We start from the raw sequence: 16,569 nt of genomic DNA on the forward strand, positions 1-16,569 counted from the left end.
AATGTTCTAAGTCAACCAAACAGCATCTCCATTTAGATTTCTTCATACATTGTGCATTACAGTGCCCTCAGTCTTCCAGGGAAAAGGAGATCTGAGTGAATCCCACCCAACATACAAGGGCTCTCACATCTTTGAGGCAGCAACAATCAACCCATGATTCACAAACACACTAGGTGTAAACATATAGTGTCAAGTGACTTCATGCTGGAATCACATTAACATTTCCTTTTGAAAATCTACCTCATGTAATTCCAATAAACAAAAATACACTGACGGCAATTATACCTGTCCAACATCCATCCCCTTGATAAGTTGAAACAGATTAAAAAGGAAGATTTCTAAGTTTTTTAACATTTGTTTATTTATTATAAGTACTCTTATTTACAGTAATCTGTCAAAAGTGTTCTTCACTTACTACATTCTGATATCAATTCTCTGATATTTCAGAGCTGATTTTTGATTAAGCACTTCCCCATATTTTTTTAACATCTTTAAAGTCACTTTGTAGCATGAATTCGGTGGGGTATTCTGAAGCACATATTTTGGATGAAGGTCTTTTATCATGTATTAGAAACGAAGAATTTCTCTCCAGTACGTATTCTCAGTTACTGAGGGAGGCTGTGGGTCCAGCAATAAGGTTTTCCAAATTCTTCAGTTTTCAAGTTTCCGTCCATTATGAATCCGCATGTGTCGCATAAGCTGTGAACAATGAACAAAGGATTTTCCACATTCTCTACATTTGTAACGCTTCTCTCCACTATGGATTATCTCATGTCTAATAAGATGTGAACGCTGATTAAAGGCTTTGCCACATTGCTCACATTTGTAAGGTTTCTCTCCAGTATGAATTCTCACGTGTCTGTTAAGTTCTGAACAGTGAATAAAGGCTTTTCCACATTCCTCACATTTGTAAGGCATCTGTCCCGTATGAATTTTCTGATGCTGAGTAAGACTTGAACTCTGAAAGAAGGTTTTACCACATTCTCTACATTTGTAAGGCTTCACTCCACTATGGATTATCTCATGTCCAGTAAGATGTGAACGCTGATTAAAGGCTTTACCACACTGTTTGCATTTGTAAGGCTTCTCTCCAGTATGTTTTCTCTCATGTACAGTAAGATGTGAATATTGAATAAAGGCTTTGCCACACTGTTCACATTTGTAAGGTTTCTCTCCAGTATGAATTCTCACGTGTCTAGTAAGTTCTGAACAGTGAATAAAGGCTTTTCCACATTCCTCACATTTGTAAGGCTTCTCTCCAGTATGATTTCTCTCATGTAGAGTAAGATGTGAACGGCGGTAAAAGGCTTTGCCACATTGTTCACATTTGTAAGGTTTCTCTCCGGTATGAATTCTCACGTGTCTAATAAGTTCTGAACACTTAATAAAGGCTTTTCCACATTCCTCACATTTGTAAGGCTTCTCACCCGTATGAATTCTCTGATGCTGAGTAAGACATGAACTCCGAAAGAAGGCTTTACCACATTCTCTACATTTGTAAGGCTTCTCTCCACTATGGATTATCTCATGTCTAGTAACATCTGAACGCCGATTAAAGGCTTTACCACACTGTTTGCATTTGTAAGGCTTCTCTTCTGTATGAATTCTCTCATGTACAGCAACACGTGAACGCCGACTAAAGGCTTTGCCATATTGCTCACATTTGTAAGGTTTCTCTGCAGTATGAGTTCTCTCATGCCTGGTAAGATTTGAACGCCAAATAAAGGCTTTGTCACATTCTCTACATTTGTAAGGCTTCTCTCCAGTATGATTTCTCTCATGTCGAGTAAGATTGGAACGGCGGTAAAAGGCTTTACCACACTGTTTGCATTTGTAAGGCTTCTCTCCTGTATGAATTCTCTCATGTTCAGTAAGATATGAACGCCAAATAAAGGCTTTGTCACATTCTCTACATCTGTAAGACTTCTCTTCAGGATGGATTTTCTTACGTCTCTTTAGACTGGGTAATGGAGTAAAGACTCTCCAACAAGGATTACATTCGTCAGGTTTCTCCAAAGTGTGAATATTCTCAAGTTCAGTGAGATTTAAAGATTGGTTCAAAGATTTGTCCCATTCACTACATTTGATTGTCTTCTCTACAATAGGACGACTCTGATGTGTAAGATTTGAGCTTTGATCTAAGACACTCCGACATTTACAATGGTACGCTGGAAAGTGAGTTCTCTGATGCTTATTAGGGTTTGACCCTTGTTTAAAGTTTTTCCAAGATTCATTGAATTGATTGCTTCTCTCTCCACGACATGTGCTCTGGTAATCATTGAAGACAGAAAGACCTTAGTGAGGGCTCCAATTTCATTAAACATGTAAAGGTGTTCCCAATTACTTCATGATACCTATGGAACCATGATGCTTGTACACAAACCCTCCCACATTCATGAAAATAATACAATTTGGAATAAGAAGGAATTTGTGTCTTGGTGAAAGAATAATGAATCCCTGGTTAAGGGACTGTCAGACGAAGGAGATTCAGAATTTCTATCTTCATTTTCAAATCTCTGGTTTTTAGAAATTTTGACTCACTGTTTAATCCAATCCTACATTTTAAATGACTCAAATGATTGTTCACACCAGGTGTTATGGGACTTGCCAGATATTCCACATTTTCTTACAGAGAATATATACCTTTACAAAACTCTTTTCTATCTTTCCATTTAGAAACACGATGTTCTGCAAATGTGACTGCCTTAAAGTGACGGTTTTCCCAAGATGTCTTATATATTTGATCGCTTTTAGCCACAGGGATTTTATTATGATGAACGGTGCCAGTTTCGTTATGTCCATCATAATATCCCTTCGGCCCCTGACACTCCTCTCACATTCCCACTTTTTCATTAAAGGTAGATACTCAAGGTCACACCTTCGATAACTTACCAGAAGCATTTTGTGAAATGAATCTTCTATGTCCAGTTTTGGCAACAAGCCCTGCGTGTCCGCAGAAGACATGGCTGAAAGGCACCAAACAAATGATCACTCTTTTGACAGGCAGGTAAATTCTACCATACGAATTTAATACTTATTATAGGACTTAGTAAGATGGCATAAGAGCCAGCACCAAAACTTCACTCCTCCATGGTTCAGTACTGATAATTTCACAAGGGAGTTCAGAGTTCAGAGATGCCCAGGAGAGTGTCACATCAAAAAGGAAAGAAAACTTGCTTACATTTGCTGATAATAACAGTTAATCCTCCCTGGCCCACCATGGCAATATTGTGAGAAACGCCAATTCCCAGTTTCTTCTTAGGAGGGAAACAGCTGAGTATACCGTGTGTCCAAAGGTGTCCTTTCATTGTAGCTGCCTGAGGGACTCATTTACCTTCTGCATGACACCAAGTGCTCAGGGAATGGCAGTGCAATGTGAATGCATTGTGGTGGCCACTAAGAAAAATGGTGAGTAATTGTACAAACACCACAAAGACAACAGTATTGAAGACAAACATCAAGGATAGGAAGGTACCACTGCCTCTAAAGAAGAAACGGAAAACATTTTACAGTGGAAAACTACACATAAAAAACACAGAGAACACACATCCCTAGAACAGGATTGATAGGCCTCACAATTTCAAGCATAGCTGCCTGTTATTTGTGTTCTCCTGTACAAAGCCAGTACAAAGCCTGGGATGGTGGCTGTTTCTGCTCCCAAAGCTCAACAGAAGATCACAAGACATATAAAGGAAAAGAAAAACACGGCCCAGTCACAGAAACAAATTGAATCTCCAGACACTGGCCCTAAATTAACAGAGCTATTAATTACCTGAACGGAACTCAAAATACATTCTCATCACTTTAAAATGTTTTAAGTTACGCCCAGGTAACCAAATAATAGGTATACCAGACCCACAAAGAGAAAAACATCAGAGACATATCACTGCCACAAAACAAAATAAAAAAGAAACAAAATGGAACAAAGTTATGAGGGGAACAGTGGGACAAGAAGCTCCAAAACGTGTAGAAAACAATTCTAAAATGGTTATAGTAGTATCTCCCTCTCAATAATTAGTTGAAGTAAAAACAGATAAAAGTTCCCCAATAAAAAGACATAAGTTGGCTGAATGGATTATAAAATAAAATCCAACACGTTTTGTCTACAAGAATTCATTTTAGATGTGAGGACAGAGGACATAAGTAAAAGTATGGGAAAAAATATGTCATAGAAACGGTTACCAATAAAACGTACGGGTGACCATACTAAATCAGAGAAATATACAGTACGTGTCAAAAACTGTTACAACACAAGAAAGGACACAACACAATGATAAAAGGGTGAATTCAACATGAAGCTACAACATTGCATTAACATAAAAAATGGTGCAGCCAAAACAGTAGAGAGCTTCCTCAAAAAATGACAAACACAGCTTTCACATGGCCCAGTAATTCTACTTCCAGGCATTAATATCACAAGGAATACCAAAACACAAATTTGAAAAGGTATATGCACCCCTATATACCTTTAGGGGTATACTGCAACATTATTTACAATAAACAAGATATGAAACCAATTTACTTGGGCATTGACAGATCAATGGATGAAGAAGATGTGATAAATGTCCACAACGGAATGTTTCTCGGCCAGGAGGAAGAGGAAATCCTGCCAGTGGCAACATCATAGATGGACCTAGAGGGTACTATGCTAAGTGAGATTAGTCAGACACAGAAAGACTACTACCACACAATTTTGCTCTTATATAGAATGTAAAAACTAAAAGAGAAAAGCAACAAAAATAATCAGAAAAAAATTCACAGATACAGACAATTTACTGATGCTTGCCAGCGACGACAGGGACAGGGAAATAAGGCAAAAATGTGAAGAAGATTGTGATATAAATGTCTTGTTATGAAATGAGTAAGGCACGGGATGTAATATACCATACGAAATACAGTCAACAAGATCGTGATACATTTCTTAGGTGAGAGATGGATCCTTGACTCAGCGTGATCACTTTGTAAGACATGTGAATGAAGAATCACCATGTCATACAACTGAAACTAATGTAATATTGTTATATCAACTATAATAACAGAAGTAAACAAATAAAATAGTTGATATTTGGGACCACAATGAAAACTCAAAATATCTTTATACTGTTTCAATTTTGATAGCAAGCATGTATTATTTTTATAATTCAATAAACACTGAAAGAGTGAAAAAAAAAGGAAAAAAATGGGTCATCTTTGATGGTGCTGTATAATTAGGAATGAATTAAAGATTTCATTAGAGGGGACACAATACTGCCAGAAAACTTATATGTAAATTCTTCTCCATCACCTGTAAAGGTCTACTATGCAAAACATACAAAGAAGACTTCAAACTGATCGATGAGAAAACTATTACTATCAATCCGATTGAATATTGGGCCAAAGCCCTAAAGAAACACCACACTAGACAAGATACACGAGGCAAACTGATATATAAAAAGATGCTCCACATCGTATGTCACCAGGGAAATGCACATTAAAACAACAATGAGAATTAAACACAGAGCAAACTAAACACCACTACACACCTATTAAGAGGGGCCAGAACCCAGAACACGGACAACACCAAGTGCTGGTGAGGACATGGAGCAGCAGGAACTCTCACTCACTGCGGGTGGGAACGCAAAATGCTGCAGTGTCTGGGGTACAGTTTGGTGGTTCGTACAAAGTTACACATCCTCTCACCATAAGATCAAGAAATTGTGCTCCTCAGTAGTTACCCAGAGTTGTAAACATTTATCCACCCAATAGCCCTCACGTGTGTGTGGCCACAGCATCTTTGTTCATAATTTCCAAAACTAGGAAGCAACCAAGATGTCTGTCAAGAGGTGAGTGGATTAAGTGGACTGTGGTGCATACAGACAATGGAATATTATTCATCACTATAAAGAAATAAGCTACCAAGCTATGACAGGACGTGGAAGAAATCTAGATACATGTTAAGTGAAAGAAGCCAACATGAAAAAGCCACATAATGTATGATTCCAGCTATGACATTCTAGAAAAGGCAAAATGATGGAAACAGTAAATAAATCACTACCTGCCACGTTTTAGGGGAGGGAAGGTTGAACAGGCAGAGCACAGAGACTATTCAGGGCCATGACACTACACTGTACGACACATGTCATCATAAATGTGTCCACACACACAGAACAGACAGCCCCACAGTAAACCTCAGGGTGGACTATGAACTCGAGGGGACAATGAGACGTCAATGTAGCTTCATCTATGTAACAAATGTATCCCTCAGCAGACATGGGGAAGGGATGGCTGTGTATATGGGAGAGGCATGTGGGAATTCTCCGCAAACTTCTACTCAATTTAGCTGTGAAACTAAAACTGGGTTTAACATAACAGTCATCCTCAGACTTCTGCTTCTCCGAAATAACTGATTTCAGTTCCATGTCTTTCCAGAAGTTCGCTATGCTTATACGAGAACATGAATATTTGTATCCGCTATTTAAAATAAACACAACATCACCGCACATGAATTATGCTAACCACTATCAAAGAAACAGAAAATACAAGTGATGGCAAAAATGTGGAGGAACTGGACCCCTTTGGACGGATGGATGAAATAGCAATTGATGAAAATAGTATGAAAAACAATATGGAGGCTTCCCACAAAATTAGAAACATACTATGATGCAGCCATCCCAGTTCTGGACATATTTCCAAGAGACTTCAAAGGAGGCTCTGCAAGAGCCGTGTGCACACACATGCACACTGTAGCATTGTTCACAAAAGCCTGTAATACATGCACGTAACCCATATGGCCATCGATAGATGAACGGGTGAAGAAAATGTAGGATATACATACAATGGAATATTATTCATCCTTCAAAAAGAAACAGATGCTCTCACCTGACACAACGCAGACAAACCTTGAGGACATTTACATAAAGCTCATGAATCACAAAGACACAGATACTGTAAGAGTCCACTTTTGTGAGTCACCTAATACAGTCCTCTTCATAGAACAAAAAGAAGGGTAGTAGCCAGGGGTTTGGGGTGAAGGGAAATGACGAAGTGGTTGTATTATAGGTACTCGGTCACTTTTGCAAGATGGAAATTTCCAGAGATCACTTGCACAACAATGTGAATATACTTAATATGACTGGACTATAGTTAAGAGGGTAGATTTTTAGTCACACATTTTCACCAAAATTGAAAATGAAAAATATCTATGAAACATACAGTTATAGAACATTTCAAATATTACCTTGAATTCAAAAAACCGGTTCTCTCACAAAGAGAATATAAAATCAACAGTAAATACATGTGAAATTGAGACTATTATCACAACTACTTAATTATTCAGGATAAAAAAAGCAATGACCAGGGCCGGCCCGGTGGCTCAGGCGGTTACAGCTCCGTGCTCCTAACTGCGAAGGCTGCCAGTTCGATTACCACATGGGCCCGTGGGCTCTCAACCACAAGGTTGCCGGTTCAACTCCTCGAGTCCCGCAAGGGATAGTGGGTTCTGCCCCCTGCAAATAACATTGAACATGGCACCTTGAGCTGAGATGCTGCTGAGCTCCTGGATGGCTCAGTTGGTTGGAGTGCGTGCTCTCAACCATAAGGTTGCCAGTTCGATTCCTCGACACCCGCAAGGGATGGTGGGCAGCGCCAAGCGCCCAGCGCCCCCTGCAACTAAAGATTGAATATGGCACCTTGAACTGAGCTGCCGCTGAGCTCCCAAATGGCTCAGTTGGTTGGAGCATGTCCTCTCAACCACAAGGTTGCCGGTTCGACTCCCACAAGGAATGGTGGGCTGCGACCCCTGCAACTAGAAACGGCAACTGGACCTGGGGCTGAGATGCACTCTCCACAACTAAGACTGAAAGGACAACAACTTGAAGCTGAACGGCACCCTCCACAACTAAGATACAAAGGACAACAACGTGACTTAGAAAAAAATCCTGGAAGTACACACTGTTCCCCAATAAAGTCCTGTTGCCCTTCCCCAGTAAAATCTTTTTAAAAATAAATAAATAAATAAATGGCTTCAGGGAGAATTCCTCAGCAGAGAGCATAGATTTTCCCCGGCCCCTGAGGCAATGGAACAATAGCCACACCAGGGCGGCCCCCACGGTCCAGGGGGAGGACCTCGGCCTTCACTGCAATGGGACCCAGATCACTGAACAGGAGCACAGTCCCTAGAGGATGTGGAACATGGGACGTGTTGGACAGGACTGTCCCTCTGTGACAGCAACAGAACGAAACCTGGGCTCCTCACATCCTTTCCACTGAAGTGGAGCTTCCCAAACCACATCTTAAGGTCTGGCTCCTCCGGGACCTTGGGCCCTCTCACCTGTGTCATCTGCCTCCTTCATTCCCACCTACCTGGGTGGATGGACACTGCCTTTTTTCGCTGCACATCCCAGGCGTCCTTCATTCTCTCCAAAAAGATAACAAGGTCTGGTTTAGAGACAGCAAGACCTGTTTATTAGAAAAAGGAACATGAGTTTTGATGGAGATTCTCCAATTTCCTATCCAGCACGTGCTCAGCTGAGAAGAAAGGACATTGCAGAAAGTTAGAATATTCTAGAAAATGATTCCCCAAAACACTCTTTTGTGACAGCACCTTTACCAGACAACTTGGAATGTTTTCACATCCTGTTTTCCACTCCAAGGGCATCATGAAGACTTCTTTTCTACACCACCAAACCCCTCGTTTGTTCCTCAGAGCCGGGATCTGAAACTCTACCACACAAAGCAGAAGCTCCCAGGAGACGCTGTACTGATGAAGGAAACACAACCCTGCGGTGGGGTAGGAGTTCTGGAAGGAAGTCACCCTCACCCAGGGAGCACAGGTTCCTGTAGTTCTCCAGCATCACGTCCGTGTACAGTTTCCGCTCAGCTGGGTGCAGACATTCCCACTCCTCCTGAGAGAAATCTATGGCCACATCCCTGAATGTCAACCGTCCCTGAAACAAGACACATTTATCACGAGGCCGTGGGCAAGGTCATAACGTGACTCAAAATGAAAACAGAGTTAAGAGAACTGCTTTTGACATAGGAGAGTGTCCGGAATTAAACAGTAAGGTAGGTCACTAACAGTAATATTCTGTAATATATTTTTTAACTCTGAGATAAGAGGATGACGTTATGATCCACAAACAACTGTACAGACTTTCCTTTTCTGGAACATAAATTTTCAGGCATCAACACAAGCATATGGATTTTTGAGTGTTGTATCATACAGGATACATTGGGTACATTTCTCGGCTGGAAATGTCATGGTGAGTTAGAAATGGAATGTACTTCTCAAATTTTCACGTGAACAACAAGGAACTAAGGAGTTCCGGGGTAGGGAGGCTGAGTTTTCACGTTTAACGAAATCACTTTTGACTAGTGACGCCAATGCTTCTGGTCCATGTGTCACACTGTTGAATAGCACAGAGGAAGGAAACAAGAAAAATTCATATATGACTTTGCCCTGACAGAGTTTTATGGAATTTATACTTTTCACAGAAGTATAAGAACACAGTCTTTTTTGAAAGCTGTCTTAATAGAGAACATTGTTTTTTACAGATTAATTCATAATGCACATAAGTAATCTGAGAACAATATTATTCTTTCTCTTCTATGAGAATATTTTGTGAAGCATCCAGTAAATGGGAGAGCTTGGGTTTTACTCCAAACTGTCTCTAAAATTTTTTAAAAACACAGAAACCAATATGAATAGACAACCATAATGAACATTCATAGTAGTTTCTATAACTCAGAAAAAGAGAAACATTTTAAGTAAGAAACAACGGCTCAAATAGTGTTAAGATTTTATGCACCCAGACGGACGGACAGACATACGGGAACTGTGTCCACATGAAAAGTGAGATAGAAGGAAATTGTCATGTCACTGAAGTCACAATTATTTTAATTCTGTAAAACTCAAAAATGTCTGTGGGTGATACTCTGCATTTTACAGACACAATAGAGAGAGGAACACACAATAACAGGTAAGTTTGAGCTGCTGTTTTTTGAAAAAAGTTTGCGTATCATTTGTGCTGAGCTATACATTACAAACTTCCCACACTTCAACACTTTAATAATATGATTCTTGCAAACTTTCTTGAGAACACAAAAAGGGATGAAGTAGAGAATGTCTGTGACATGAGTGTGGGATACAATGAAAATTTATAGGAACAAGGCCTGACTGAGGAAAGCCTCCACTCCAAAGGCAATTATCTCTAGTAAAGAAAGCTGAAGGCCTGCAATTTCCAAAGCAGAGAAACTAAGAAAAAAGGGAGTTTCCAGATGAAATGTGATGATTTGCACATCTCTCTATAAATCCTTCCAGACCCTTGTTAATGATAAAGAAAAAAATGTTAACTTTATAGTAAAGATAGGACCTCAACCAAGTGAAAATCAGGTGCACAAAATAGCCTGGAGAGTTGGAAAGAAGGAACAAATGGGTATCCTGGAAAGAAAGCCTGGAAAGAAGGAACAAATGGGTATCAGCTGACCGAGGCACAGGGAAGGACACACCATCACTGCTGTGATGTTACTGGCAAAAACGAACAAATAAGGAAATCATAATGTGATACTGATCATAAAAACTTTCGTTGTATGGAAATTTCAATGCACATATAACTCCCCAGTTCTGTAACTCTAATAGTGCATTTAAACAGTAAGTCAATATTACCGATCTAGCGAGCAAGTCTCTTACAAATACTCTTTGTATTTCAGAACTTTCCAGGCTCTTCTGTGCACTGAGGCATCCTGGGTGCTCATGCACATTCTTACCCCTGTTCTACAGCCCTGACGCTGCAGTCACAGGACATACACCTCCACCTCCCTTCTTCAAGACACTGGGCATCTGACACCCGTCCAACAGGGACCTTGGACACAACCACCTTCCCAGGTGGCTCTGTCATAAAGGGGATGTTTTCAGTAGTTGAGGGTCAGTAATTCACGGTGAGAATTTCTTATGTCCTCAGGGAGCCTGGATGGACAGAAGGCAGACAAGGCTCTGGGAGAAACTCCATGTGTTCTACAGAGCTGACTTTGACTCTCATGAGAAGAAAAGTAAAAAGTCAGTAGTTGTAAAGAACATCGTTAGGTAGGAATATCAGAAGTAGAGAATTAAATATGGCAGGTCCTAAACCCACGCATTTTAGCAGGAAAAGCTGACATAGCCTGTGACCCAGGACGGAACGCTTACCCGAGAAGCAGCCATTTCGTCCTCGTCCTCCTCCTGCTCTGGGTTGTTCCCTCAGGTGACGTTCTGGGGAGGAATGACTCCTGCAGCTTGAGATTGTGCCTTCAAGGGTGTGGGCACAGGCCCTTCATCTGCTTCCTCCCAACTGACAGGCAGAAGGACCTTGAAATACTGAGATCACCCTCTCCTGAGAGAGGTCACCCTCTCCTGTCCTATGTCCCAGGACACAGTCAGGGACAAGGAGCTCCTACGTGAAGACAGAACTGTGAGTTTTTGCTTTCCTGTCTTCCGGTGCCCTCTCCTCACACAGCCGTCTACAAATTCCAACAGCCGTGAGAACAGTGTGCACTCCTGTGCCCACAACCTCAACACATTACCCCGCTACCTCCCCGTGCTGTCAACTGTCAGAACTGTGTCCAGGAGCCCCCAGCTCATCCCTGGCCTTGCCTGAGAGTCACCTGGAACACCTCATCAAAGCAACCATGATGCTCCACCCAGACCTCTTATCCAACTCCCAAGGGGTGGGCACTGGTGATATCACTCCAAAATCCTCATGCAACCCAGGAGGAACCCAGATGGGAACTTTTAGCTTCAATGACCATGCAGGTCTGGGGAATCAGGGCCCATTCTAAGGAGTTATGGGGGGGACCTAGGAAACAGCATCTCTAAGTATCCCTGGGGGAGCTGACTTGCTACCCAGACCTCTTTGCAGTCACACTGGCCTACAGATTTCCGACTCCATAGGCCTGAGAGCTCTGGAAGTGTGAGGGCTTGGGGCGGGAACTTCTAGAACGGCTAGCTCCCGGGGCGGTTTTCCTTCCTCTTTTCCAGGAAATCACAGAGAATTAGTTAAAATCTATAATATAATGAACACACATTTTGGTGCTGAAAACTTGTAAAAAAAAAAAAAAAGGGTTACCAATGGAAATACGCTGATCAAATTACTTCACAGTGAATAGATGGGCTCCATGGAAACCAAGTTTCAGGTCTGTCCTGTTCATCACTCCACAATCAGAGAATGGACATGAGGGACTTAGGGGGACAGCTACTTAGTAGCTCCCAGCTCACTAATTTAACAAATCCCGTTAAGGGAAAACAAAAGCTGCTGAATATCAGACTAACTCACCAAACTAGGTTCTCACCGCAGACATCCTCACCAAATGCACACTGAAGCAGCCCAATATTATTAATAAGTACCAATGCATGTTTCAACATGATGAAGAGTAGAAAGAATGCAGGGCTTCTCATCTAAACCAGTGACAATGTTATTAGAAAGGAAATTGTTTTTGACTGTACTGACTTCCAGGGTCAAAGTTTAAAAAAAAAACTGAGACTACCTCATATTTAGAAAAGAATGAGAGCTGGTAATAAGATGTCACCAAAACTCATTTCAGCATTTCGTGACTATTTAGAAAAAAACAGAAATTCAGTACATTAAGATTTAACTCAATATGCTTTTTATAAAGAACAATAAATTAAATGTAAGAGAAGTAAAAAAAGAAAAAGTAAATTCCATGTAAAAGAGAAAAAGACACAATGCTTTTACTATTCCTTGAAAAATATTTACAGGGCAACAAACTCAGTCATTTCTAGTCCCAGGTCACGTCACTCATGCCATCCCAGGAAATGAGAAGGGACCCATGACTGACTGACACAGGTTTCCCTTCTCTGGCTGCATAAGGATTCCACGTGAAAGCCACCCAATGATGAAATTAATTATAAAATTCACAAGCCTTAAAAACTGGAGTTGTGTAATTCTTGTTTTCATCTGTGTGACTGAAAATGCAGCGCGTGTAAAATTGAATCGATTATAAAGCCACATGTCATATATCACGACTTGATCGCCCACATCCCACCTGCTCACGACTCAACCAGCTGGGGGCTCCCCTTCTTCCTCTGCTACTAGGTATTCCTGCCTATGGTCTGTGTGTCCCTCTCGACCTGGATCTCTCCACTGCTGTCCTCTCCTGCCTCCTCTCTCCTCTCCTGATTTCTCCATTCTCTCTATTCCCTTCCCTGTACTTTTTCCGTGAAACTCTTGAAACCTATTTAACCTTTAGTTGCTCTTTCTCCCCAATCTGTCTGATTGTTCCCCAATCTCCGCGTATTTCTGCCTTTCTCCCCGACCATGTGCCCCTCCTCTTCCCCTGTAACACTGTCTGTCCTGTTACACCCCTGTGCGGGGACTCACTGACACCCCCAGCTTAGCTCTCAGTGAGGCTACTTGCTGTGCTGTCAACCCCCAACCCCTTTCTGTTCCTGCACTCGGCTCCCCTAACTCTTCTCCTAACCCCTCTCTCCTCTAAAGCGCCTTGTCCCTTGTTGCCCCCACTGCTGCTAACCAGGGGCCCCTCTCCCTTTAGGTTCCCCTTCATCTCTCTGCAGCTCCCCCTTCCCTCTGTATTGCTCCCTTTTCCTTGTCCTCTGGCTACTTCCCCGAGTCACTCGTTCTGTCTCACCGTCGCTTTACAACTCCCTCCCACGTGCTCTGTTCTGCCTCCTTTACCGACCCCGCACTGATCCTTCAGATCGTTCAGCCCTCTCGCCTGTGGACTCATCTCATTCTGCCTCCTTCTCGGGACCCCCTCACACCCTCGTTCTGCCGCTTTCCTGGCCGGCCCTTCACAGTCACCGCTCACCCAAAGTCCCTCCCCGCGTGAGGGGGTGACCTGGTGACACCCCGCGGTGTTCCCTCCTAAATCCCACCCCCCTGAACAGTGTCCTTTTCCTGGGATTCGGGGCCTCTTATTAAACTGGGGTGAGGGGGGTTGTAGGCGGCGGAGAGGGTCTGCCGAACCCCAGCCCAGGGAGGAGGCGGGGCTCCAGGGGCCGCGTGGCGGGGCTGGGGGAGGGGCGCCAACGGCTGGACTCCATCTCCCGAGTCCATCTCGGGAGTTCACACCGCGCGTGGAGGGCCGCCCGGTGGAGGGTTTTAAGCAGGAAAACAACGCGGCAGGCGGGGTCTAAGGGCCCGAAGGCGGAGAGACCAGAGGGAGGACGGCCTCAGTTTACCCGGAAACCCCCGCGGAGCCTCCACCGGGCAGCGAAAAGGTCTGGGATCGGGACGTCTCCCCAGGACGCCGGACTCACCGCTGTGTGGGGCGCTGGTGCGGGGACTTCAACGTCCGTAGTGACCCCCAGGCGTCACGTGTGCGGGGCCGTGGACTGAGACGCTCAGGTTTAAACTACGAAAACTGAAAGTCACGGCGCCAACCCGACCTTCTCTCTGCTTTAGCCGCTTCCGGTTGTGCAACAAACTCTGCGGGGACGCGACGTGAAAACCTGGGCCGCAGGCGGGACCTGCGCTGAGCGCTAAGGTTATGGGCGGGGAGGGTATTGTATCCAGGAGTGGGCGAGGCCCGCGGGAGGGAGGGACCGGACCCAGGGGAAGGGGTGGGGCCACAGTTGGGTGGGGCGGGGCTTTTCTGCACCTCGCTCATTGGTTACAGACTATTGTGTTCATTACCTTTATTTTAGGTAAGATCTTTTGCACCCACATTATATATATATATTTTGTTGTTGTTGTTAAAGATTTTATTGGGGAAGGAGAATAGGACTTCATTGGGGAACAGTGTGTACTTCCAGGACTTTTGAAAAAAAGTGACCATGATGTAACAAGAAAAAATGTAATCCACACTTAATGCCCTCTCGCTCAACAATACATAGAACAATTAGAAAGAAAATGAGTACGTAGAAGACTTTAACAATGAAATTAATAAATCAATGAAGTTGACCAGCTGAAATTGCACCGCTAATGTATTTTTATTATAGCCTCGTAAATGTCAAGGGCCAGAGTGTGGAGAGAATAACTCAAGTGCAATTTATGAGTACATGACCCCTAAATTGTATGTTCCTTGATCGCACGATGGAAAGAAATTGTTATCAATTCCTTCAAACTTGAGCGCCTAATGGTGCACTGCTGGTTTGTTATGGAGTACCCTACGGAGGTGGGATAAAACAATGTCGGTACAAGTAACATGATTCATTCAAGGTTATGAAAAATGATTAACTTTATTCATTAAAACATGAGCCCTAAGATCCATTCCCAATACTCGGGCAAAAGGTAATGCCAGCATTTCAGTGTGAATCACACACACTGTTCTGGTTCTTTTGATTAAGTTCCCCTGTCAGATAACTGTTCTCTATCATTTCCGAGAATAAGACACATTTTTCATTACTCTTGATATAGAGCCGTTATTGCCATTCAATGGACAAACTCACCATTTCTTCTGCATTATTTCTACCACATAATCGCCCCCATTAAACTATCACTCTCCTCCAACGAAAGCCCATCCCCATAAAGTCCGGCCTGCTGTTTCATGCTCAGGGGGTAGAGCATTCTTTCCTGTGACCTACAGGAGCCTGTCCAGAGATGGGCACCCTGAACCTAGTGAGTATGAAGCCCAATAACGTAGTTTTACATTACTCTCTGCCTTCCCTCATGCAAATTCCTACAATCATGAATCTGATATTCAGTGTCCTTGTTTTTCCAGGGGTCATGGATATATGCCCAATCAAGGAGGCTCTTGCACTGTATTGATTGCTTCCCAGGGATCATCATGAAAGGCCTGTAAGAAATGCTTAACTTCAACAGACTTTTAACTTCACGTTAAAATTCATAAATAGTAATGCAGTCTTTTCCAGAAAACTCAAATAACTAAGTATTACAAACCCTAAAAATAATGGACTGTTTGTACACGCCCTTGTTCCTGTAATATACAGAATGTCCTGAGTTTTAAAACAGTTTGATTTGTAATTTTTCAGCAGTATGGAATGTCCCAGGTTATCCTCAGAGAACTAGACACTTAGTTATTTCTAGTATGGATTTTTGAGTGTGTAGTCAATTGTGAGACTTGTTTTAGAATTTTACTACATTCATTCATTACGTTTGTAAGAATTTTCCTCACTATGAAATCCTGAATGAATCCTGTAGATATGGTTTCTTAGAAGTATTTCCATGTTCAGAATATTAGTGCGGTTTCTTTCCTGCATGAACTCTGTTGTTACTCCAAAGGCAGACACACCTAGTGAAGAGCCTATGACATTCACTACATTTGTAAGGTCGCTCTCCAGCATGAATCCTCTGATGTCCCACACTTTTGATCTTTGGGTAAAAGCATTAACACACACATCACTTTTGTGTGGCTCTCTCAAAGACATGCATTCTGATGTCTAGTTAATTTGAGACCTGGAAATAGGCTCTGCCACATGCATTTCCATAATTTCTCTATGGGGTCTCTGCTGTGATTAATACTTGAACTCAAAGTAATGCCTTTGCCACACTCATTGCACCTCTGAAAACCTTGCCACACATTATTAAGTTGTGCGGTTTCTCTCCAGAATGTATGTTCTTCTATCTACTAAAGAGTGAGCTCTAATTGAAACTTTTGCCATATTCACTGCATTTGCAA

At 42.4% G+C, this 16,569-nt stretch overlaps 1 protein-coding gene across 1 annotated transcript; it reads right to left on the bottom strand.

Annotated features, from left to right (window-relative positions):
* Nucleotides 1-622: 622 nt before the first annotated feature.
* On the bottom strand, nt 623-14,382 carry LOC117034675 (zinc finger protein 98-like). The gene is made up of 5 exons (XM_033127915.1): nt 14,249-14,382; nt 11,162-11,405; nt 8,798-8,924; nt 8,341-8,436; nt 623-1,847 (listed from the first exon to the last, which is right to left on the bottom strand). The coding sequence occupies exons 2-5, from the start codon at nt 11,174-11,176 to the stop codon at nt 652-654; spliced, it is 1,434 nt and encodes a 477-aa protein (XP_032983806.1). The 5' UTR covers nt 11,177-11,405; nt 14,249-14,382; the 3' UTR covers nt 623-651.
* Between the last annotated feature and the right edge of the window lie 2,187 nt (nt 14,383-16,569).

The sequence above is a fragment of the Rhinolophus ferrumequinum genome, chromosome 15 (genome assembly GCF_004115265.2).
Source record: "Rhinolophus ferrumequinum isolate MPI-CBG mRhiFer1 chromosome 15, mRhiFer1_v1.p, whole genome shotgun sequence".
NCBI classification, from domain to species: Eukaryota; Metazoa; Chordata; class Mammalia; order Chiroptera; family Rhinolophidae; genus Rhinolophus; species Rhinolophus ferrumequinum.

Coding starts and splice junctions, on each gene's coding strand:
- LOC117034675 (XM_033127915.1), bottom strand. Junction 8,437..8,797: donor CAGGAACCTGTGCTCCCTGG/GTGAGGGTGACT, acceptor TCTAATAAACAG/GTCTTGCTGTCTCTAAACCA. Junction 1,848..8,340: donor GGCAGTGTCCATCCACCCAG/GTAGGTGGGAAT, acceptor GAATTCATACAG/GAGAGAAGCCTTACAAATGC.